The 24,517-nt window shown below is 43.5% G+C and overlaps 1 protein-coding gene across 4 annotated transcripts in view; it reads right to left on the minus strand.

Moving 5' to 3' along the window:
- Window positions 1–5,303: 5,303 nt before the first annotated feature.
- Window positions 5,304–24,517, minus strand: part of TMC5 (transmembrane channel like 5) — a 71,310-nt gene continuing 52,096 nt past the window's right edge. For all 4 annotated transcript variants that reach the window (XM_045461697.1, XM_045461696.1, XM_045461700.1 and 1 more), the window contains 9 exons: window positions 23,757–23,854; window positions 21,984–22,079; window positions 18,373–18,448; window positions 18,052–18,185; window positions 15,520–15,693; window positions 13,188–13,266; window positions 8,168–8,272; window positions 6,343–6,385; window positions 5,304–5,595 (listed from right to left, as the gene is read on the minus strand). In XM_045461697.1, the coding sequence (XP_045317653.1) occupies window positions 5,549–5,595; window positions 6,343–6,385; window positions 8,168–8,272; window positions 13,188–13,266; window positions 15,520–15,693; window positions 18,052–18,185; window positions 18,373–18,448; window positions 21,984–22,079; window positions 23,757–23,854 (852 nt within the window). In that variant the 3' untranslated portion in view covers window positions 5,304–5,548. The remainder of the gene's footprint in view (window positions 5,596–6,342; window positions 6,386–8,167; window positions 8,273–13,187; window positions 13,267–15,519; window positions 15,694–18,051; window positions 18,186–18,372; window positions 18,449–21,983; window positions 22,080–23,756; window positions 23,855–24,517) is intronic.

Here is a 24,517-nt window from a genome sequence, read left to right on the forward strand (position 1 = left end):
TAACACACTAGACACTGTTTGAAATGCTTTCCATGTGTTTGCTCTGCAACACCACCATAAGGTTGCTACCATCACAATCCCACATTATAGTCAAGGAGACCAAGGAGACCAAGGCACAGGGAAGTTAAGTAACTTGCCCAAAGTCACACAACAGTAATAGTGTAAGGATTTGGTCCCGGTGATATAGTTCCAGAGCTCACACTTCATACCTCTCCCTATCCTCATGTCCAGCCCATAGCAAGGACTCCCTAATGAGGAACAATCATTCCCAACCCTATGATGGTGCCTGTCACATAATGGATGCTCAATAAGTGTTTGTTGGAGGAATGAATTATGGGATAGCCAAGTGGAAACTTCTTGAGGAAACTGGAGGTGCAGACCTAGTGTGCAGTGGGAGTTGTAGGTAAATGATTTAGAATTCAGCAGATCGAGGGGTCATCTAAAGTCACGATAGATGGCATTCTTTCCAAGAAAGTCAATACAAATGAAAATTACATCCTCCGCTCTTCATTCAACTGCCCCTCTGTCCTCAGGCTGCCCCAGACAGGTAATATGGAAAGACTACCTCCAAAGACTTAAGAAATCCACTGCTGATTTAACAATGCTCGTTTTCTTATTTGGAGATCAGTGTCTGCAATCCTGTTTTGATAAGAATTTCACCAAAACAAATACTCTATTTTTATTAGATTCAAATTTCTAAATAAAATTATACCTACCATTTCCTACAGTGGGAATAGTCCTTCAGTGGGACAATAAACCACAGCTCTCAGGACAAATGAGGGTATGAATTAATGAAGTTGCAAACATGCAGGCAAACCTTTAGCATGGAGTGATGGTTACCACAGTACAAGGTTATTTGGTTTCTTTAATCAAAACTACTAAGGGTTGATAACTTTGTATGTTCTCTTATCAAGCTAAATTATGCCTAAAATCTCACAATCTGATCAGCAGAGTATTACCGTATTACCAAGTATTACAAAGAGGTCGGATATCAGCTGGCACAATGGTCCTCAAAGGACGCTGTCCTTTGAGACCTGTATTTAGTATCAGCCTAAGGAGGACCTTGTTAGAAATGCAAATTTTGGGGCACCTGGGTGGCTTGGTCGGTTAAGCGTCTGACTTCGGCTCAGGTCATGATCTCACGGTCCGTGAGTTCGAGCCCCGCGTCGGGCTCTGTGCTGACAGCTCAGAGCCTGGAGCCTGTTTCAGATTCTGTGTCTCCCTCTCTCTCTGCTCCTCCCCTGTTCATGCTCTGTCTCTGTCTCAAAAATAAATAAACGTTAAAAAAAAAATTTTTTTTTAATTAAAAAAAAAAAAAAGAAAAGAAATGCAAATCTCAAAGCCCATCCCAGAACTACTGAAGCTGAAACTCTGGGCTGGCTCTGTTTCAGCAAGTCCTGCAAGTCCTGGTTCTGTTACTTGCTCAAGTCTGAGGACACCTGAGCCAGAGAAAAATCCAAAAGTACTCAATCCTACCACTAACTAGCTATGAGACGGACAAATCACTTAACCTAGGTGTGCCCAACTTTTCATCTGTCAAATGGAGACCGTATTTGCACCAATTGTCTCATAGCAATAGTGTTAAGAGGTTCCAATGAAGGGGAAAATATGGAAGTGATTTGAAAAATGTGTGAACAGTGTAGCATATAAAAAAATGTGGAGGCACTCGAACACCAAACTACTCAGGGTGTGGTGCTCAGACCCAGGAGCTCTAGGCAGAAATGCAGAGTCTCAGCCCCTATCCTTGAACCTCACAAATTAGAAACTGCTTCGTATCAAGAGCCCAGGTGGTTAAGGTGAAGAAAGATCTACACAGGTGTAAGGCATTACTTGTATGGGACAGGTGCAGTAATGAGCCAAGCAGAGGGGCCCCCTTGCTCCACACCTGAGCTCCTCCATCTCATGCTATCTCATGGTGGATCAGATATGTAAATGTTCTGAAAAGTTCCAACTTTGAGAATTTAGGAAGGTATTCATGAAGTGCTACCGTACTGAGACAATCCATATTATTAATGAGCTGACTTCTTGCCACCTGACCTCAATTCAAAGATTATAAAAACGTATAATCAGTCATGTGCTATTTTAGTCACTCCTTTTGTAATTGAACTTCACACAAAATCATCTCATTGCCTCAAAAATGAACTGAGCCATTCACCGCAGCCACATAAAGCATCTGATCCTGCAGAAATTTCAGAGCGGCTACCTATTTTTTATACTTAAAACTATAGAGGTTATCCGGCTTTCAAGTAACTGTTGGAAAGCATATGTTCCTTTTATCATTTTGGACTAATTAAAATTAGAGTTGAAGAGGAGGATGGAAATATTCCCTGAATATTCTGATGCTCCCCATTGGCACGCTCTGATGCCTTTTATGGTCAGGCAAGTTTGGGAAGAACTACAGCAGTGGTCCCTTATCCCCAGGCAGACACTTGAAACCATGAATAGTACTGAACCTTATATAGACCATGTTTTTCCTATCACACACACCTGTGACAAAGCTTACTTTAGAAGTCAAGCACAGTAAGAGATTCACAACCATAATCTACTGTAATACACGTTATGGGAATGTAATCTCTCTCGTAAAATATTGTCCCATACTCACCTTCTTGTGACGACGTGAGACGATAAAATGCCTACGTGACAAGATGAAGTGGGACGAGTGATGTAGGCGCTGTGACCTAGCGCTAGGCTGCTTCTGACCTCCTGACAAGGTCACAAGGAGGGTAATCTGCTTCCTGACTGCAATTGACTGTGGGTCGCCGAAACTTCGAAAAGCGAAACCATGGATAAGGTTCTCTAGATCCTGGCTCGGATCTCAGCCTGGCTTTCCACTGAGACCATTTGGGGAGCTCTAAAGAAAAAGTGCAGGAGCCTGATTTAGTTGGTCTAGACTGGGGCCTGGGCCTGGCTGTTGTCGATCAGCTCCCCCCGGTTATTCTGAGCATAGCCAGCATTGACCTGGAAGCCTAACGGGAGGCCCTGAGAGGACTGGAGGAGAGTTGGCCTCTATTATAGGGCTGAACTGTATTGACCCAAAATTCATATGCTGGAAATCTGAACCCCCAAAACCTCATAATGTAACCATATTTGGATATATGGTCTTTAATTAGGTGAGTTATATTACAGCCATGGGGGGGGGCCTAATTAAATCTGCCCGGTGTCCTTATCAAGTAGAGGAAATTTGGACACGTAAAGGTACATACAGAGCAAAGACCAGGTGAGGACACAGTGAGAAGGTGGCCATCTGCAAGCCAAGGAGGCGTCAGAATGAAACCAAAACTGTGGACCCTGACAAGGACCATGACCTTGGACTTCCAGCCTCCAGAACTGCGGAAAAATGCATTTGTGTTGTTTAAGCTAGCCAGTCCATGGTATTTGGTTATGGCAACACTTGGCAGGCCAATACATCCCCTATCTCAAGCCCAAGTTTTTTGTTTTGGGGGCGTTTTTTTAGCTTATTTATTTATTTTGAGAGACAGTTGAGTGGGGGAGTGGCTGAGGGAGAGAGAGGAAGAGAGAGAATCCCAAGCAGGCTCTGTGCTGTCAGCACATATGGGGCTTGAACTCATGAAAACATGAGATCATGACCAGAGCTAAAGTCAGATGCTTAACTGACTGAACCACCCAGGCCCAACCCCAAGTTTTAAAAGCATCCTCATATCCGAATGCATGTGAAACCTACAGAGTAGATCTTTCTCCTTTGTTTATACCTCCAGTAGAAACAGGAGTTAAGCAATGGAGGTTCATGGAGAGGCATTCCAGATAGAGGCTCTTAGCATATAGTAAGTGAGCAAAAATGTTGCTCTCAGAGCGAGTCCATATTTCAGTGCAAAAGCCAAAGAAGCACAAAACAGCTTTAAGATGACACTGAGAGGGGAAAAAAAGTTACTTCAAACATCAGTTCAATGGGCTGCCTTCACTAACCCCACAGATAAGTCTCCCATAGTGTCCTGGGCTTCTCCTTCACAGCACCTGTCACAATTACATTTAATTACTTTTCAATAGTAATTAAATTACTGTCTAAATTAATCTGCTAGAAACGAAGCACATGAGGGCAGAGTGTGTCTTGACTTGCTCAACATTTATAACCACTTGGCACATATTTGTTGAATGAATGAATGAATGAATGAATACTGCCACCAACTGCTAGCAGGGATGATACCAAAAAATTTTAACTCAGTTGATGAAATGAATTAACGAAAAAATAAGTGAATGAAAAAGTGAATCAGTGACTGAGCACTGATTGGATGCTCGTGTTTCAAATGTATGTTAAATGTTTGCAAAATTCAGTTCCAATTAGATTTCACAGTAGTGATTACTCAAGAGGGGATGTCTCCCCTGAGTAATTTGGTAAATTGCACCTTTCTGCTGGATGCTTCAGTTCTAAGTACCGTCACATGCCTTGTGAATCATTTGGCAAATCTGCAAAAAAATGCCATATATTGGGGCATCTTGCTGGCTCAGTCAGAAGAGCATGCCATTCTTGATCTTGGAGTTGTGGTGAGTTCAAGCCCCACATGGAGTGTAGAGATTACTTAAATAAAATAATTAAAAAAAAAAAAAATAAAGACTGCTAGGGATGCCTGGGTTGCTCAGTCAAGCATCTGACTCTTGATTTCAGCTCAGGTCATGATTTTGCAGTTTTTAACATCGAGCCCCGAACTGGGCTCTGCACTGACAATACAGAACCCACTTGGGATTCTCTCTTTCTCTCTCTCTCTCTCTCTCTCTGCCCTTCCTCTGCTCATGCACTCCCTTTCTCTCTCAACATAAACATTTTTTAAAAAAGAATGCTATGTATACTGCGTGTGTGTGTGTGTATATATATATATACACACACATATGTGCACACATGTACATTACACACACACACACACATATGTTCCACACATCACTGCTGGATTCATGTTTGATTCAACAAGACTTAGATGTTGACTTACGTGTCAACCTCACAGGGGCTAAGTCCCAGTCCACACCCACCCCCACCCCAGTCCAACCGCAAAGACTTGTACTTGATACGCAATAAAGTTTGTAGACAAGGCCTCTCGTTGTATTTTACCTTTGGGTAACATGGGATGTTTTTGTTCAAAACCATGAACAAATGCAGGTTCCCCAATTCAGAAACTTCACATTTCTGTTTGAGGATCCCATTTTTATTCAGGCTGGACTATTTGAGCACCAGTTTCCAAACTTTTGTCAGGTCTGGGAGCAGAGATTTCTAAGAACCAATAATTCATATGCACATCTCTTGAAGACTAAATGCGTAATTCCCAGGCTATCTCTCCCAGGTTTTTGTGAACCAGTTTAAATGTTACAATAGTCTTTATTTTAAAATCCCAAATATTTTATCTTGGGAAATCAGCAATCCAGGTATAAAAAACCAGCAGGAAATGGCCAAATTTACTTCAGCATTTACACTGTGGTCAGTTTCTGCTCCTGGCTAATGATTTAAATTCCCTCCTGGGAAGCTCCAAAAGGCCCAGGGGTCATGGTAGTTGTTCCATCTTGGTATTTTCATTTGACGGGTGTGTGGCTGCCGCAATAAACATTACACCTTTGGATTCTCTTCTTGAACTGATCGCCTAAATCGCAGGTCTGGGTTGGACACAGAAAAGAGTCGTTAGCACAGATATACGCCCTGCCTCACATCTCCAAAGTTAGACAAAATTCAAAATCACACAGCTTCTCATGCCTCCTGCCTTCTCATGCTAAGTTTCTTCAATTCTCCCCTGGAACGTCCATCATTTGGATGCCATCAGTAAATGCGATCCCAAAACGATGAATGGGTTTGTTTGGTTCCTCCCCAGTATTCATTCCCCTCTGGCCTCAGCTCCAGGTTTTCTTTGGGAAGCCCCTCTTCCCCATTCTCAGTCCTCGTGGTCTGTTAGGTTGTACCACCTCTATTTACAGATCTCTGATCTGGCAAATGAAATCATCACATTTTCATGGCCACAGCAACTGGTTCATGGTACACACGTCACCCAGTTGGATCCAATGAAACACAGTGAGAGTTCTGGGTGTCTCATTCCTTCCCACTAGACTTGAACCTGAGAAGGTACAAGAGGCTGACAAAAGGGTCTTGCAATTGTTAGGAAGAACCTATTTGAGAAAGGAGTTAACGTGGAAAAGAATGGAACAGAAAGAAACCAGGTTCTGGTAACATATTGCATCCCAGCTTCTGGCCGCACCTAAAGCAAGAATTCTTCTTGGATTTTTGCTGAAGCCAGCTTGGGTGGGTTCTTTTCATTGAACGAGTAACTGATACATGAGCAGTTCTGACCCTCTACCTTGAGATACATCATTTGGTTAAACGAGGTCTTCAGTGCCAACGCCCTTACTCACCATGAGCAGCATTGTGTTCCCTGACATGCAAAGGGCTTGTTTGCTGAAAGAGAAGAAAAGCAGTGGCCTCATCACTGGAAAAGAATACAGGCCCACCTCCTGTTGCCTCGTTGGTGGGATTTGTGAGCCCCCACCATTTTAAAATTAAGATATGGCAGATGAAGGACCAAGGCTCAGCCACAGAAACAGCAAAAAGGTTTGGTTTGGTCTTTTAGGGACAGTAATTCCATTAGTTTGTCCATTCATTTACAGACATTTACTGAGCATCGACAATATGCCAGGTAATATATTAGGACCTGGGGCTGTCAGGGTACAGATCAAGACTCTGCCTGCATAAGATTTGCAGTAGGGCCTGTAGATCCCATAACTACCTCGTGCTGACAATATCAATGTGCACAGATAGTGAATGGCCTGGCAGTCTCTTCCAACAAGGTCCTAACTTCTTAAATCAGTGGCATTTGAATTAAGATGGGTTTATGGTTGGGGTGCCTGGGTGGCTCAGTCGGTTGAGCATCTGGCTCTTGATTTCAGCTCAGGTCATAATCCTGGGGTCATGGGATCGAGCCCCATATCAGGTTCCATGCTAAGTGTGGAGCCTGTTTACGATTTTTCTCTCTCTTTCCCTCTGCCCCCTCCCATGCTCATGTGCTCTCTCTCTCTCCCCCTCTCAAATAAATATTTTTTAAAATTTTTTTTAATGCTTATTTATTTTTGAAGGAGAGAGAGACAGAGTGTGAGCGGGGGGGAAAGCAGAGACAGAGGGAGACACAGAATCTGAAGCAGGCTCCAGGCTCTGAGCTGTCAGCGCAGAGCCCGATGCAGGGCTTGAACTCACGAACCGCGAGATCATGACCTGAGCCAAAGTCGGACGCTTAACCGACTGAGCCACCCAGGCACCCCTCAAATAAATATTTTTAAAAAGATGGGTTTACTGTTTATTCATATTTTCCAGGACACCAAGGATGCCAGCAAGGGCTTTGGAATTAGAACAGGGATGAAACTGGTAAAATCTTTTTAAGAGCATGATATGGCAATTATCTATTAACATCATTATGTGCACGCCCTTTGGCAAAAATACTCACATAAAAATAATTGAAACGAAAATATTTCACTACACAGTTTATAGTATTTAAATTTTTTTTTTTTCAACGTTTATTTATTTTTGGGACAGAGAGAGACAGAGCATGAACGGGGGAGGGGCAGAGAGAGAGGGAGACACAGAATCGGAAACAGGCTCCAGGCTCTGAGCCATCAGCCCAGAGCCTGACGCGGGGCTCGAACTCCCGGACCGTGAGATCGTGACCTGGCTGAAGTCGGACGCTTAACCGACTGCGCCACCCAGGCGCCCCAGTAGTATTTAAAAAAAACTGAAAACAACCCAAATGTCCATATATGTACAGACCAAAACAATGTCCTAAATACAGTACTAAGTGATGAGGGACGGGATTATGATACTATGTGTAGAGTAAAGCCCCAGTTTTCTAATAAACAAAAAATGTTAGTAGATGCATGTATGTTTGTGGATGCCCAGGGGAAAAGGTCTGGAAGAATATACACTGAATCATTCACACAGTGGGGTGAGGGCATTTTCCTTCTCGGTGGGATATATTTCTGTATGATTGGATTATAGAAAAGATGCGTGCAAACTCCATGAGGGCCTTCACCATGACAGGTTGAACGAATGAGTATTATTTGTTAAATAAAAAATAGAGAAATGTTTAAACATAAAAAGTGAAGTGCCCCATGTCATTCTAGTTTCCTGATGCACTTTTCCCAAGGAGGCAAGCCTGTGTCACAGGGATCCAAAGGCGACCTTCACTCTCACCTCTACATCCCTCCTTTCCACGGTGAACAAGCTGGTGTTTGCTCTCTTCTCCATATCCTGCAGCTTGGCCAACTTTTCTATCAGGAACATTTTATCTTTGCCCTCCTGCCAAGAAGGAAAGCAAAAACAAGAACAAAAACATGGAGGTTGGTGTGAGCAAATGATGGAAAGAAGGTTGACTTTTTTTTTTTTTTTTTAGGCAGGTAGGGTTCCAGACACAGGATAGAGACTGCCACCATGTTTTCTCTTGATGAAAGAGTAGGAACATTTCACAGCAAAGACAAATTAACCCATACCTTCCTGAATTGGCACATTCTCCACTAAAGTAATTCCAGCAGGCTCAAGTAGCAGCCTTCTCTATCCCGCAGCTAGAAGCAACTTACACGCCCAGGACTGTCTGAAGGCCCAGGACAAATGGTGTATAGCAGCCCCTTCTCGGCATGCCCTCCGTCTCAGAACCCTGTCTGGGCACCCAGCACTGCCTGGGCTGGCCCTGTCTTCCCACTGAGAATGTCAAAGCTTATATAGCTCTGCATCGAGGGACATCAAACATATTTCACCTGGCAAAGTTATCAGTGTTAATGGAGTAGACCAGATAAACACCTCCCAAACTGGGAAGAGGAACAAAGGAAAGGGCTATGTCCTCCCCAGGAGCATGACTCACTTCCCTGTGAATCTGTTGCAGATGAGAGGGCAGTATAATCCACCAGTGTTGAAGTGGGCTAGCAAGCACCATTGATGGGCTGTCCGGTCTAGACCAATCCCATTTCTCACACACTTGTTTCTCCTTCAACTTTCAATCACTGATTTTAGCAATTAGCTATTATTATTATTTAGCATCCAACAATTATTGCTGTGGTATTTGCTTCATAATAATTTTCTATTTCCCTCATTCTTTCTACTTTTATTCACTGGAATTCTGCAAAGAAGAGCTGTCCTTTTAAACAACTCCGCAAGGGGCGCCTGGGTGGCTCACGTTGGTTAAGCGTCTAACTTCACCTCAGGTCACGATCTCACAGTTTGTGGGTTTGAGCTCTGTGTCAGGCTCTGTACTGACAGCTCAGAGCCTGGAGCCCGCTTCAGATTCTGTGTCTCCCTCTCTCTCTCTCTCTCTCTGCCCCTTCCCTGCATGTGCTCTCTCTCTCTCTCTCTCTCTCTCAAAAATAAAATAAACTTTTTTTTTTTTTAAAGCAAGTCTGCTAGCAGTCTTGGATATAGCCAACCTGTTTGTAAATTGCTGGTCTGTAACAGCTGTTTCCATACTTTCGTGCCAATTAGAATTACCTGGAGAGCCTACAAAAATGCAAACTCAGGATTTATCCAACTCATCTTGACTCGGGGAGATAAACCTGCATTTTAGTTAAAAGCACAAACTTTGAGGTTAGCTGGTTCAAATCCCACCATTTACTAGCCCTATGACTTTGGGTAGCTCACTTCGCTCTGTAAACCTTAGAATCCTTAATTTTAAAATAGGGATTAAAGATGTATATGTCCCAGTGCAAGTAATAAAAATTAAATCAGAATTTTTGTTCATTATTTAGCACATGTCAGGCATCATGTAAGTGCTCAACAAATGTTATCTGTTGCCACTACTGGTTAGAGGAGATCAGGGTAATTGGAATTTGCATTTTTAATAAGCATCCAAGAGTTACTGATGTAGGTGATCACACTTTGAGAAGGACTGTTATTAGCCTATTCCCAGCCCCTTAGGCTGGGTTCCTCTGGAGACAATGTCCCTGTCTTTGTGGCGCATCCTCTGGACAAGATTCCCAAGCATGCAGGCCTGCAGTGATGCTTCTGGTGCCTCCCTGAAATGATGCCATCTAAATTCCTCCCCAGTTTACCTGGTACTGCCCTTACAATAGAAGGCTTTAGAAACAAATCTCTCTCCTGGTAAGATCTCCGTAAGACTTGCCCAAAACAATTCAAAGTGCTACATCAGAAAAATACAGGTGATGCTTCTGGAGACGAGCAGGGGAGATCATAAGTAAACCATGCCCTTTCTTTACACCATCTAAAAGACCAACTCAAATGATCTGAAACCCAAAGGTTCAAGCAGCTAGAACCGTGAGGAATCTTGGGCACCTGGGTGGCTCAGTTGGTTAAGCGTTGGACTCTTTATTTTGGCTCAGGTCATGACCTCATGGTCATGAGATTGAGCCCCAAATCAGGCTCCGTCTGCATTGGGCATGGAGACTGCGTGGGATTCTCTCTCTCTCCCTCTCTCTCTCTGTCCCTCTCCTGCTCACTCACGTATGTACTTGGCGCAGTCTCTTTCACTCCTTCAAAATAAATAAATAAACATTTAAAAAACAAAAGAACCCTGAGGAATCCTGCTTCTTCCCCAAGTTCTTAGATGTAAGTGTTCATGTCACAATTACGCTGCTATTTAGAAGAGGGGCGCCTGTGCTCGCTTCGGCAGCACATATACTAGAAGAGGGGCGCCTGGTGGCTCAGTTGGTTAAGCATCCGACTTCGGCTCAGGTCATGATCTCACAGTTCGTGAGTTCAAGCCCCACGTCGGGCTCTGTGCTGACAGCTCAGAGCCTGGAGCCTGCTTCACATTCTGTGTCTCCCTCTCTCTCTGCCCCTTCCCTGCTCATGCTGTGTCTCTCTCTATCTCAAAAATAAATAAACATTAAAAAAAATTAAAAAGAAAAACAGAAGAAGAGAGAACGAGCCCAGTATCAATGAGCATCCGTATTCCCAGACTGTGGTCTCTAAATACCATCTCACCAGGACTCCTTGAATAAATGTCTGACTGGTGTTCTGGGACAGGTAATAAACAAGAAGAGCCTGGAACATCTTGTCCTTTCAGAGAGCAAGAAAACTATCGAAGACTTTCTGGGGTCATGTCAAAAGAACCCGGGAACTAATTCAAAAGGAATTTGATTAGCAACAAATCAATGAGGCTATTTAAGCATAAACAAATTATTACAATTGAAAGAAGCAAAGTATACTTAAATCTATGAATTCATAATGATAATTTAAAAATCCTCACTGGCCACATTTGGGGGTTGCTAGGAGTAGTTTGTTGAATAGTGTCTCCTTTGTAAAAATATTTGTCCAAGTTAAACCAACCCCAGTACCTGCGAATATGGCCTTGTTGGAAATAAGGTCTTTGCAGACATACTTAAAGATTGTCGGATGAGATCATTCTGAATGAGGATGAACCCTAAATTCAATGACAAGTCCTTAGAAGAGAAGGAGAAACAGGCACACAGAGAAAAAGAATTTGTGAAGATGGAGGTAGGAATGGGAGTTATGAAGCCCTAAGCCAAGGAACAGCCAGGTTAGCCAGTGGCCACCAGAATAAGCTAGGAGGGGCATGGAACAGATTCTCAGAGCTCCAGAAGGTACCAACCTTCCTGACACCTTGATTTTGGACTTTTGGCCTCCAGAACTATGAGGTAACAACTTTCTGTTATTTTAAGCCACCAAGTTCGGGGTTATTTGCCATGGCAGGCCTTAGGAAATGAATACCCTAGGGTATCAACTCAGCATTTCAAAAACTGGTCAATGAAGGGGGAAAAATCATGCATTTCTCTTTCCTCTATAAACTATATTTCAAGGTAATCAAATAGTTGATAAGCAAAAATTATTTTTTTCATAGAAAAACTCTAGCTAATAAATGCAAAAGAAATGGTAGAATTAGAGTACTACTGTTCTGTCATTTCTAACGAAATCAGTGGGTCTTCTAGGCAATACTCCTCAAAGGCTGCAAAATCCATCAGGTAAAAGGAGAGTGGGGAGCTTTCTGATGGATGGGTCAGGCTAACAAAGCATGGACCCACTGATCACCTTTCACACCACACAAAAAGAGACATGTAGACATTTTATGTCTCAAGGGGATACCATAAGAAGTGCATAGCATCATCTATGAAGTGTTCTGGCTAAAACACTGAAATGGATTTAGTCGGGTTTTTAAATCTCATTGCCAGGGTACAGGAAATAAAAAGAAGCATACTAAATACCACCACAAGGCTGCAAATCAGATATATCCAGAATGTGAGAACTACTACAAGACAAAGGACCTGTTTTCTTCAACGATAAATGGCAAAGAAGGGAGGGGTGAACAATTATAGATTAAAGGAAACAACAGACATATGGACCAAATGCAACATGTGGCACTTTCCCAGACCCTGATTCGAACAACTCGACTGTAAAAAGACACTTCATGGGACCAATGGGGCAATTTCACCTTTGATGGCATGTAAGGAATTATCAAGTTTTCTTTTAGGTATGATGAGGGTATTATGGTTATGTTTTTTTTTAATCTCTCTCAGACACATAGAAATTTTTACAGATAAAATGATATAAAGTCTAGGATTTGCTTTAAAACAATCCAGATATTTGCAGTGAAGGGTTAGTGTAGATAAAATAAGAATATGCAAAAAAATTTTTAAGCTTATTTATTTATTTTTGAGAAAGAGAGTGTGTGTGCATGAGCAGGAGGGGGACAGAGAGAGGGAGAGAGAGACAGAGAGAATCCTAAGCAGGCTCTGTGCTGTCAGTGCAAAGCCCAACGTGGGGCTCAATCTCTCAAACTGTGAGATCATGAACTGAACTGAAATCAAAAGTCAGACTCTCAACCGACTGAGCCACCCAGGCGCCCCCAAGAGTATACAAATGTTGACGGTAGTTGGTGCTGGGTGGGGGGGCAGATGTAAATTCGTTGTACTATTCTCTTTTGGAGTATAACTGCAAGTTTGCATTATAAAATGTTTACAGAAAAGTGGGAGGATGGGGCGCCCGGGTGGCTCAGTCGGTTGAGTGTCCAACTTCGGCTCAGGTCACGATCTCACGGTTTGTGAGTTCGAGCCCTGCGTCGGGCTCTGTACTGATGGCTCAGAGCCTGGAGCCTACTTCGGATTCTGTGTCTCCCTCTCTCTCTCTCTGCCCCTTCCCCGCTCACAGCTTTGTCTCTCTCTGTCTCTGAAAACTGAATAAACCTTAAAAATATATATAAAAAAAAAAAGAAAAGTGGGAGGAGGATACCAGAGGAGCTAACTGAACTTACATTAATAATCTGTTCATGGAGCAATCTGATCATAATCTTCCTTCCCTCTGTGATCTGCCAGTAAAGATAGGTGATGATTCTGGAGAAGAAAAGAAAGAATGAGACACTTGTGCCAATATTTTGCAGGCCCCAAATTCCAACTGGTCTCAAAGGAACTGAGATATTCTCTTGCAAGTGGATTTTGTCCCAACAGTTTTCCTGAAAAGTTGTGTCTGGATGAATTACAGGTTCAATACATCCGAGCAACCTGGCTGCACGTGGAATCACATGAAAGATGGAAAAAAGACTCATTCCATGGCCTGTCCTCAGATTAATTAACTAGCATCTCTGGGCATAGGGCCAGACAATAGTATTTTTTTTTTTATGTTTATGTTTTTATTTTGAGAGAGAGAGAACACTTGGAGGAGGGGCAGAGAGAGAGAATCCCAAGCAGGCTCCACATGTCCGTGCCGAGCCCAATGCCGGCCCCATCCCACGACCCTGGGATCATGACCTGAGCTGAAATCAAGAGCCAGACGTTCAACCGACTGAGCCATCCACGCACCCCTATTTTCTTTCTATTTAATATGGAGCACTCCATTGGTAGTATAACCACATCCAGACCTGTCTTCAAAAATTAAATTCCAGGGGCGCCTGGGTGGCCCAGTTGGTTAAACGTCCGACTTCGGTTCAGGTCATGATCTTGCAGTTTGTGAGTTCGAGCCCTGTGTCGGGCTCTGTGCTGACAGCTCAGAGCCTGGGGCTGCTTTGGATTCTGTGTCTCTCCATCTCTTGGCCCTTCCCCTGCTCATACTCTGTGTCTCTCTGTTTCTCAATAATAAATAAACGTTAACAAAAAAATTTTTTAATAAAAAAAACACAAAAATTAAATTCCAGGAAGAGATGATGATTAAGAATCATTCAAGTATTGCCAAATATAAATGTAAAATAAAACTTGGCTGTAATACAACTATCTCACAGACTTCTAAATCAATCTCCCATGTATTTTAAGTTTACAAAATAAATTCCCACAAGAATACAGAATGAATATAGCATAAATTCTCATATGGAATATACTTACCTCCAGAAACTATATCAGTTAAATTGGATAATAAAGGCTTGGAATCAAAAATTTCATAAAAGGAAAAAAAGATGTGCCCAGTGGGTAATATGAAACTCAAAGTATCTTCTTAAAATAGGATCATTTAGGGGTGCCTGGGTGGCCCAGTCAGTTAAGCATCTGACTTCAACTCAGGTCATGATCTCACGGCTCCTGAGTTTGAGCCCCGCGTTGGGCCCTGTGCTGACAGCTCAGAGCCTGGAGCCTGCTTCAGATTCTGTCTCCCTCTCTGCCCCTCCCTGACTCATACTCTGTTTCTCTCCCAAAAATAAACATTAAAAAAAAAAAAGAAAAAAAGAAAAGTGAATGGTAATTTCAATTCCTGTTCCAGTATATCCAGCACATCTACCTTTAACTCGAGCTTGCTGAGAACCACATCTCCACCCCATACTGAAATCTGTAGATCTGATGGCTTTAAATTCTTGATGTAGCAATTCACATAGCTCATCAAAATTAGAGTCACATGTATGACTCCGGCATCTTTTCAGGTGCAGAGGAGTAAAAGACAGAAAGCCAAAGAGTACCGTGGAGTCCCCTCCACCTCAGGCATCTGGCACCCACCCCTGGCGGTGGGGCCAGAAATAACTGTTTTTATTTGAAAACAAAAGAACGCTATCACACATATGAACAATGCCCAACCCATTTGAACATAATGCCAACCTTAGAAAGCATCACACATATAATTTTCCTAAGCATTCTCAAATCCAAATTTTCATTTTGTTTTCATGCTATTTCTTAAAAGGAGACAGAGCAGGTATTGCTTTCTTCATAAAACAGGCAAAAAAAAAAAAAAAAAAAAAAGCTCACAAAAAACAAAAAATGAAAACACCTGGGACAAGATGATAGTAAGCAACTCTTAAAAATTCAAGGGTAGGGGTGCCTGGGTGGCTCAGTCGGTTAAGCGGCCGACTTCGGCTCAGGTCATGATCTCGCGGTCCGTGAGTTCGAGCCCCGCGTCAGGCTCTGTACTGACAGCTCAGAGCCTGGAGCCTGTTTCAGATTCTGTGTCTCCCTCTCTCTGACCCTCCCCCGTTCATGCTCTGTCTCTCTCTCTGTCTCAAAAATAAATAAACGTTAAAAAAAAGAAAAAAATTCAAGGGCAAAGTCAGGAGCATCCAGAACACTGAGCTACACTGTAGCTGTTTGCTCTCCTTGGGAAACATTCCCCAGACTATCCACATGTCTTGTTAATGACACATTTTCTCCACCAGTTTCCCAAAGCACTCCACTTACAACACAATGAGGGTGAGGATGAAAAAGAAGTGCACGCTTCCGATGAGGTTCTGGTAGATCCAAACAACCCACAGGTAGCCGGGCCTTTTACTCAGGGTATCGATCCAGCTGTAGATGGAGTGAATGAAGAAGGGCAGACCTCGAAATGGGCCACAATCAGCTGAAGGTTTCAATCTGGTAAAACGGGAGACAGGAAAACATCTATAGTGTGAGACTCTGGTATAGCTTGTTCTAAAACCAAACTGTCTTTTCTGGGTTCTGGACCTGGAACCAGCAATGCCTGCCTGATGTACCCATACCCTCCCTCCCAAGGAAGCTCTCTCCCTCACGGCCTCAACAGGTATGTTTTGCCCGTGTGACCCTACTGAGGCTCAGCTCCCAGACAGGGTTATATCATCTGATCTAATGGTAGCCGATCCCAAGAGTGGCAGTGAACTTTGTGGTATCCTGGCTTGAAGAAATGAACTGGGTGATCAGATTCTTTTTCTTGGGAACTTGAACTAAGACATATGAAGAAGGGACCCTGCAATCTATGGAAGGTGAGGTTGTGGCAATGAGGGCCAAATGCAGTCAGTTGTTATGAATTAGCAGAAACTAGCAGGAAACTAAGAACTGGTTAGGAAGAGAGAGAAAAGAGAGAAGCAAAGACATCATAAAACACAGTAGCCTGCCCTGAAGCCACTTGAGTTCCTGATGGTTCCAGTTCCATCTGTATCCTAAAAATCAACTCCTGGGGCACCTGCGTGGTTCAGTCGGTTAAGTGTCCAACTTTGGCTCATGTCATGATCTCGCGGTTCGTGAGTTCAAACCCCACATCAGGCTCTGCACTGACAGTCTGCCTGGGATTCTCTCTCTCTCTCTCTCTCTCTCTCTGACCTCCCCCCCACTTGCTCTCTCTCAAAATAAATAAACTTAAAAAAAATCAACTCTTGTTTGTTTGCTTCATTCATTCATTCTATAAAAGCTCATTTCACCTGTTCCAAGTGCTGTGCTAGATACTAAGCCCTTGAGGATTCCATAGCAACAAGACAGACATGGTCTCTGTCCTCCCAGGTTTACATTTTAGTAAGAAAAATGGACAACTAATGAGCTAATGATTAAACAAAGATTCAAGCGAAGGCATTTCTGACTGTGAACGGTGGAGTGAAGAAAAGAAAGTGCCCCTAGAGGGAGAAGAGGTGGGAAAGACAGTAGGCTAGCATGGTCATGAAGGTTAGATCTTGAGGATGACTTGTGAGCTGAGACCCAGAGAGGGGGACAGAAGGCCGCCAGGCAGAGGGAGTGGGGAGAACACACACAGGACTCCACCTTGTGTTGGGAGAGGCTCACAGGGTCCCAGGAATGGAGCAAGAGTCATGAGGATGAAGGAAGGGTGGCGCCAACGTGGGGTGAGGTTGGAGAGTGAGGAGGGAACCAGCTCAGACAGGGCATTTCGGTTCATTTAGTGGAAGTTTAGTCCCCATTCTGGGAAACTGCAGGCCTCTAGGAAGTGAGGAAGCCCTGCCATCACCTGGTGGGTGATGACCAAACTAAGACACAGTCGCTCCTTTGGCTGTTGTGTCTGCTGGTTACCAAGGGGACTTGGATTCAATACTGTATTAAACACGTCTTCTTACTCTGATGTTTTGACATCTGGGGCCTTACAGACCCTGGAGAGATAGCCCCTCCCGGGAGCTCCCCTACATGGTATGTCTTTTCCATGCAAAACAACCAACCCAGAGCCCACACCCCACCCTCCACCTCCTCCTTCAGGCTCTCACACTCAGGGTCACTCTCCCCCTGCCCTGATCCCCACAGGGCCAGGTAACCAGATAAATCCAGACAGCCCCCGAAGCCACTGAAATTGTTCAAACGAGCCAATCCTAAACCTGGCTATCCTCCCTCGCCCTTTCCTTCCCAGGGAAACCACAATAAAGGTTCTTTTTTTTTATTTTTTTTTTTTTATTTTTTAGTGTTTATTTATTATTGAGAGACAGAGCATGAGCATGGGAGGGGCAGAGAGAGGACGAGTCACAGAATCCAAAGAAGGCTCCAGGCTCTGAGCTGTCAGCACAGAGCCCCACGTGGGGCTCAAACTCACAAACTGAGAGATCATGACCTGAGCTGAAGTCAGACGCTTAACCAAAGGAGCCATCCAGGTGCCCCAACCACAATAAAGGTTCTTGCCCACACTTTCTCCTCACTCCCGCTGTGTCCTGACCAACCCTGGGATTCCCTCATGTGGCCTCCTGTGGTGTGGCATCCCCACCCCCACCACCACTTCTACTGGGATCTGAGTAAAATAAATCATCTTTCCAATGACATTCATCTCCTGATCTGCTGGCCTCACCAAACCTTAATAATAATAAAACCTACATTTTACTTATTTATTTTAAAGTAGGCTACACACCCAATGTGGGGCTTGAACTCATGACCCTGAGATCAAGAGCCTGATGTTCTACCGACTGAGCCACCCAGGTGTCCCAAAACCTACATTTTAAAACACTCACTCACCCCATCTCTAAGACCTCTCCACAAGCCACGGTTTCCTACCTCCAGATGGTGATGGCCAGGGTGCACAGGACCCCGGTGAAGGATGGGAAAAAGAGCAAGAAGATGAAGAAAGTCATCATCTGTGAGGCTCGCCAGGCTTTGCTCGGAGGCTGGAAATTCATCATCAGGCTGATCTGAAGAGAGAGAAGCAGACACCTCCCATCTGTGGCCAGAGGGACAGGCCAGAGGGACCCCAGCCAGGCAATGGCTTCCCGATAACCCTTCCCAGCACCCCTCCCCACTGCCCCCCGACTCAGTTCCAACCACGGGGCCACATGGGACTGGGAGAAGCTAATTTGTTCCACCTTCAGGCTGACTCACGTTTTTGACATAAAACATGATGAAAAGAGTAATCATTTGGATAAAGGGCAGCAGAGGGCAGAAGAAGGTTCCAATCCTATGAGGGAAAAAGGGTGAGTGTCAAAAGTCAGGGGAAACATGAAGACGGAGAATGTGGTGGGGGGAGGGCAGGTACGGGGTGTGGAGGGAAGGGAAAGAGGGTGTTACGGGCTGAACTGTGCTTCTCCAAAACGCGTATGTTGGAGTCCTAGTACCCCTAGTACCGCAGAATGTGACTATTTGGAGAAGGGGCCTTTAAAGAGGTAATTAAAGTAAAAGGAGGTCCCTAGGGTGGGCCCTAATGCAATATAACTGGTGTCCTTAAAAGAAGAGATTAGGACCCAGATACACACAGAGGGACCATGTGAAGACTGTGGAAGCAGGTGCCACCCCACAGGCCGAGGACAGAGGTCTCAGAAGAAACCAACTACGAACACCTTGATCTTGGACCTCTAGCCACCAGAACTGTGAGAAAATAAATTTCTGTCATTTCAGCCACCCAGTCTGTGGTATTTGTTACGGACGCTCCAGCAGACTAATACAGAGGGAGCGTGCTCTATGGCTGTAGACCAGGAGCGTTCCCTCCACACCCAGTATACCCGGCTGCTCCCTTCCCAGCTTTGGAAAAGAGAGTTTGCAGAAAGCACCACCCACACACCACCAAACGGCCTTCAGCAAGCCCTAACCTAGGTGTCCCGAATGCGGGACATGTCCCCCTGCTTCCTCCATGGCATTCAAGAAGGTCTGAGGTCCCGCAGGGACAGGCATTAAACTGCACTGAGTTACAGATGGGAAGGGCATTCTCTCTCAATTTTCCCCAATGTTCCTGAGTGCCGAGAGAAGAAAATCTCACTTTGGTGGTCCTAACACTTGCCAACCTCCCTTTGTTCCCAAAAGAAAGGTGGGAGGGGGCAGGTAAAGCTTTAAACCGAGAGCCTTGGCAGACGGGAGCATCCAGCTAGAATTTAATGACTGTTGGTGATTGGCTTGGTTTTATTTTATTTTTCTTATTTTTTTAAAGTTTATTTATTTATTTTGAGAGAGACAGAGACAGCTTGAGTGGGGAAGGGACAGAGAGAGAGAGAGAATCCCCAGCAGGCTCCATGATGCTGCCAGAGCAAAGCCCCATGCGGGACTGAACCCTTGGAACCATGAGATCACGACCTGAGCTGAAACCAAGAGTCAGAGGCTCAACCAACTGAGCCACCCAGGCGCCCCTTATTTTATTTTTCTAAAGTGACTGACATTTTTCTTTTTTTTTTTTTAACAATTTTTTTTATGTTTTTTATTTATTTTTGAGACAGAAAGAGAGCATGAACAGGGGAAGGGCAGAGAGAGAGGGAGACACAGAATCTGAAGTGGCTCCAGGCTCTGAGCTGTCAGCACAGAGACTGATGCAGGGCTCGAACTCACGAGCAGAGCTCGAACTCACGAATCGCAGACCATGACCTGAGCCTAAGTCGGACGTGTAACCAACTGAGCCACCCAGGCGCCCCAACATTTTTCTTTAAGTAATCTCTACACCCAAGGTGGGCCTCAAACTCACGACGCCAAGATCAAGAAAGATCAAGAGTCAGATGCTCTACCAACTGAGCCACCCAGGTGCCCTGGGTTTTGTTTTATTTTTTAAGTTACTTGCAGTTTCTCTCAAATGACTCTGATTTTCCATTCTGGTGGTAAAATAAAGACTCCTTTAAAAATGTATTTAGGGGCACCTGGGTGGCTCGGTCAGTTAAGCATCTAACTCTTAATTTCAGCTCAGGTTATGATCACACGGTTTATGGGTTCGAGCCCCACACCAGGCTCTGTGCCGATAGCACGGGGCCTACTTGGGATTCTTCCTCTCTCTCCGCTCCTCCCCTGTGTGCTCTCTACCTCTCTCCCTCAAAAATAAATAAATAACCATTAAAAAAAATAAAAATAGGGGCGCCTGGGTGGCGCAGTCGGTTAAGCGTCCGACTTCAGCCAGGTCACGATCTCGCGGTCTGTGAGTTCGAGCCCCGCGTCGGGCTCTGGGCTGATGGCTCAGAGCCTGGAGCCTGTTTTTGATTCTGTGTCTCTTTCTCTCTCTGCCCCTCCCCCGTTCATGCTCTGTCTCTCTCTGTCCCCAAAATAAACGTTGAAAAAAAAAAAAATTAAAAAAAAAAATAAAAAAAAATAAAAATAAAAATAAAAATAAAAAATAAAACATTTTTAAAAGGGCAAACTATGTAAAAGATAATACTAAGTAAAAACCAGTACCGGTGATATGTAGATAAGCCAAAAAATAGGCAGGCTGGTGTGCAAAAGGCTGAAGTTTGGGACACACTTACCTCACCTCATCTCTACCATTGTCCCTAACATACATTGCCTTTCTGTCACCCTGTTATCTTCTTTTAAAGCTCATTATCAAATGCAACATTCTCCTAAAACCCACAGAGGTTAAATCTATAATTTCCATGGAGAAAAGAAAAGACACATGTGTTTTCAATTGTGCTTATTTGCAATTTATTAACACAAACCATAAAGACCCAGAAGTAATAATGGCCATCTCTGATTGCAACTTTTTCCCCCTTGCTGCTAACATTTCCCTTTGGAACCTTCATTAATGGTCAATAGTATGAGGGCTTGGTTTTTCTAGGGCTCAAAAACCTGGTCAAAGTAAGCACTCAATAAATGGGGCCATATTGTTATTATCACATCAGCTGATTTATGCACATCATTTATCAAAAAACAAAAAACTTAAGAGTGCTCATAAGTACAGTACAATCCAGCAATTCTACTTCTGGGTATATATCCAAAAGAACTGAGGGGCGCCTGGGTGGCTCAGTCAGTTAAGCATCTGACTTTGGCTTAGGTCATGATCTTGTGGTTTACGAGTTCGAGCCCCACGGTGGGATCTGTGCTGACAGCTGACAGCCTGGAGCCTGCTTTGGACTCTGTGTCTCCCTCTCTCTCTGCCCCTTCCCCACGGGCACACTGTCTCTGTCTCTAAAAAATAAGCGTAAAAAAAAAGAATTGAAAGCAGGGTCTCAGAGAGATATTTGCACACCCATAATCATAGCTGCATTATTCACAATAACCAAGAGGTAGAAGCAACCCAAATGTCCACCCATGGGTGAATGGATAAACATGTGGTATATCCATACAGCAGAATATTATTCAGCCTTGCAAAGGAAGGAAGTGCTGATACATGCTACAATATGTATGAACCTGAAGAACATTATGCTAAATGAAATAAGCCAATCACAAAAAGATAAATTGTGTGTGATTCCACTTACATAAAGTATCTAGAGTAGTCAAACTCCGAAAGACAGAAAATGGAATGCTGGTTGCTAGCGGTGTAGGGGAAGAAGGAAATGGGGAGTTCTTGTTTAATGGGTATGGAGTTTCAGTTTTGCAAGATGAAAAGAGTTCTGGAGATCTGTGGCACAGCTATGTGAATGTATTCAACACTACTGAACCATACATTTAAAAATGGTTAAGATGATAAATATTATATTATGTATATTCCTACCACAATTTTTAAAAGGTGCTCATAAGGGTGACAAACAGCCACAATATCCCCACTTAGAAAATATTTCTGAGTCAGTCTGAAGATTCTCAAAACTTACCACACCAGAGTTTGTGCATAGATCAGTTCTAAGACGTTCCTGGCGATGTCAAACTCCTGTAAACCAAGGCTCGTTGGAAACTGCATTCCAATGAGTCTGTGAAAACATCGCTGAGTTTAGTGCCCCAACCATCAACTCTCTCCTTCAGAAGATTCCCCACAATCAACAAAGTAGAGCATCACCAGTTTGGAATAAACTCATAAGTTCTTTTGCAAATTTTTGAAAAGTTCCAAGTGTAAGTGTATTTTTGAAGAAATAATTGAAGGAATTGAGGGAAAATGGAACTATCACAATGCATTCGAGCAGAGGTACTGCTGAAGTGGTTTACAAAATTCTAGGGCCGCCTGGGTGGCTCAGTTGGTTGAACGTTTGACTCTTGGTTTCGGCTCACATCATGATCTCACAGTTTGTGAGTAAGAGCCTGGTGTCGGGGTCTGTGCTGACAGTGCAGAACCTGCTTGGGATTCTCTCTCTCTCTCTCTCTCTCTCTCTCTCTCTCTCTCTCTCCCTGCCCCTTCCCTGCTTGCGTGCGGGCTCTCTCTCTCTCTCTCTTTCCCAAAATAAATAAAGATTTTTAAAAAAATTCTAGAGACCATTATTTAAGTTATCCCATATATTATTTAAATAGTTAACTATAACTTAACAATAGATATTATATAAATGAGATCATTATTAAAGTTATCCTACCTATTATCACTCTTTGCTTGTTAAACCTGTTTTTTCAGGACCAGGTAACTCAGCATTTCCTAACCCCCCTAAATGGAAAAGTTTCCCATGTTTGGTTACTGCTATCAGATTAATAGGGTTTCCCCATTTTCTAAATCCACAAGAGGAAACCAAGATCTCCATTTATCCTGAGGAAACTTGAGTCAGAGAGGATGCTAATAATAAAAAGAAAAAAAATGCCGTCAAAGATACAAAAACAAAACAAAAAACCTCCTAACCTTTACATCTAGACCTTGGACAGAGGCTGTAATAAAAGTGAGTTTGGGCAGACTGAGTGTAGAAATAGGGCATGCAACCTACCCCCCTAAGGAAAGAATCATTATTGTGTTATGCCATCTTATCACTGGGGCAGCTTACAGAAATATGTACATGTCTATAAGGAATGAGATGCTCATCATATTATTAACACATAAATGAACAGATCAATAGAAGAGGACTATACATGGGCCAATGACAACACTTCTCAGTTCTGTACACCTGGTATCTAAAATCACAATTAGCACATGAATCAAAGTCAATTAAATGGATCATGAGATAAATCTATAGGTGTCGTCATAGAAAGATGCCACAGCATAATGTTAAAAAAAATAAGGGCAAAGTCCACAATGATTTTCAGCATGACCCAATTTTTATCTTTGAAACTATATAATACAGTCACACACACAAAGCAATATGTGCACAGAAAAATCTGGAAGAATATACACTACAATTAAAATGATCTGTGGTGGAAAGTTCTCAAAGACTTTCACTTTCTATGTTTTGCATCCAGTAATGTCTTTATCTCAAGAGAAGTTTGTAAAGGGTTAGCTGAATGAACTTGGACAACAGGACTGTCAGGTCAAAGTAAAATTTTGGTTAATTTCAGAAGCAAGCAACGTCCCAAAGAACAACAGGCAGACTTGTCACAGTGCATACTTGAAATAAATAAGGGACACCTATGTGCTAACTATAGTAAGCGTAAGGGATACCCATACTTCCGGCTCAGCCAAGACTCTGGCTCTGGTTCCAACATCAGGTACTAATGACTCAAGGCTGATAAATATTTACCTCCTCAGGAATTCCCCCAGTAAGGAATCAGCTAAAGAGAACACAAAATCCATCAGAAGGAGCCGGTAGATTTCCTGGCCAATGAGAGTTTCCCAACACTGTAAGGTAAACAAGAGTCAGGATGTGGGAAGGGGCTGTTGGTTCTGCCCAGTGCCCTTCTGGCACCCTACGCTCATTAGGACATGGTTGCTGGCCAATGTGACTGGGTCCTTGTACATCCAGAAAAGCAGACCACTCTGGGCAGGGACGCACCATTAATTTGTTGAGTTTGTTTTCAAGGATGTTTATTCCCTTTCTGTGTTGCTTTTCCCCCATTAAAGCTTGCCCTCCACGTGCACCCCAAACTTTCCCTTCTCACTATCTCTCCTCTTAAAACTTTTCATCCCTGTCCTATGCCCTCTGGATCCCATTTCTCAGCCAGGGCTAGCAGAAGGCATCAATTGCAACAATGCCTTTACTCTTTGTTTATTAACCTTATGAAAATCCGTTAATACTTATTTGACTAAGAAAGTGGCTTAGAGGTTTAGCAGGCTGGCACAAATTGGAAGGCTGACTTAGTTCATGAAACTGGTGATCAATTACCTCTGCAGGAAGTCAGTGCTATAAACTGATGGACCGGGAGCTTTTAGATTTGGTTGAACAAGGAGAGGGATGTTTTGAGTGCACAGCCCAAGGATGGATGGATGGATGGTTGGATGGGTGGATGGATGGAAGGAAGAATATTATATCAACTCTAAGATCATGAGTAGAAATTCTGAGAA

Source organism: Leopardus geoffroyi, chromosome E3 (assembly GCF_018350155.1).
Source record: "Leopardus geoffroyi isolate Oge1 chromosome E3, O.geoffroyi_Oge1_pat1.0, whole genome shotgun sequence".
Classification (NCBI taxonomy): domain Eukaryota; kingdom Metazoa; phylum Chordata; class Mammalia; order Carnivora; family Felidae; genus Leopardus; species Leopardus geoffroyi.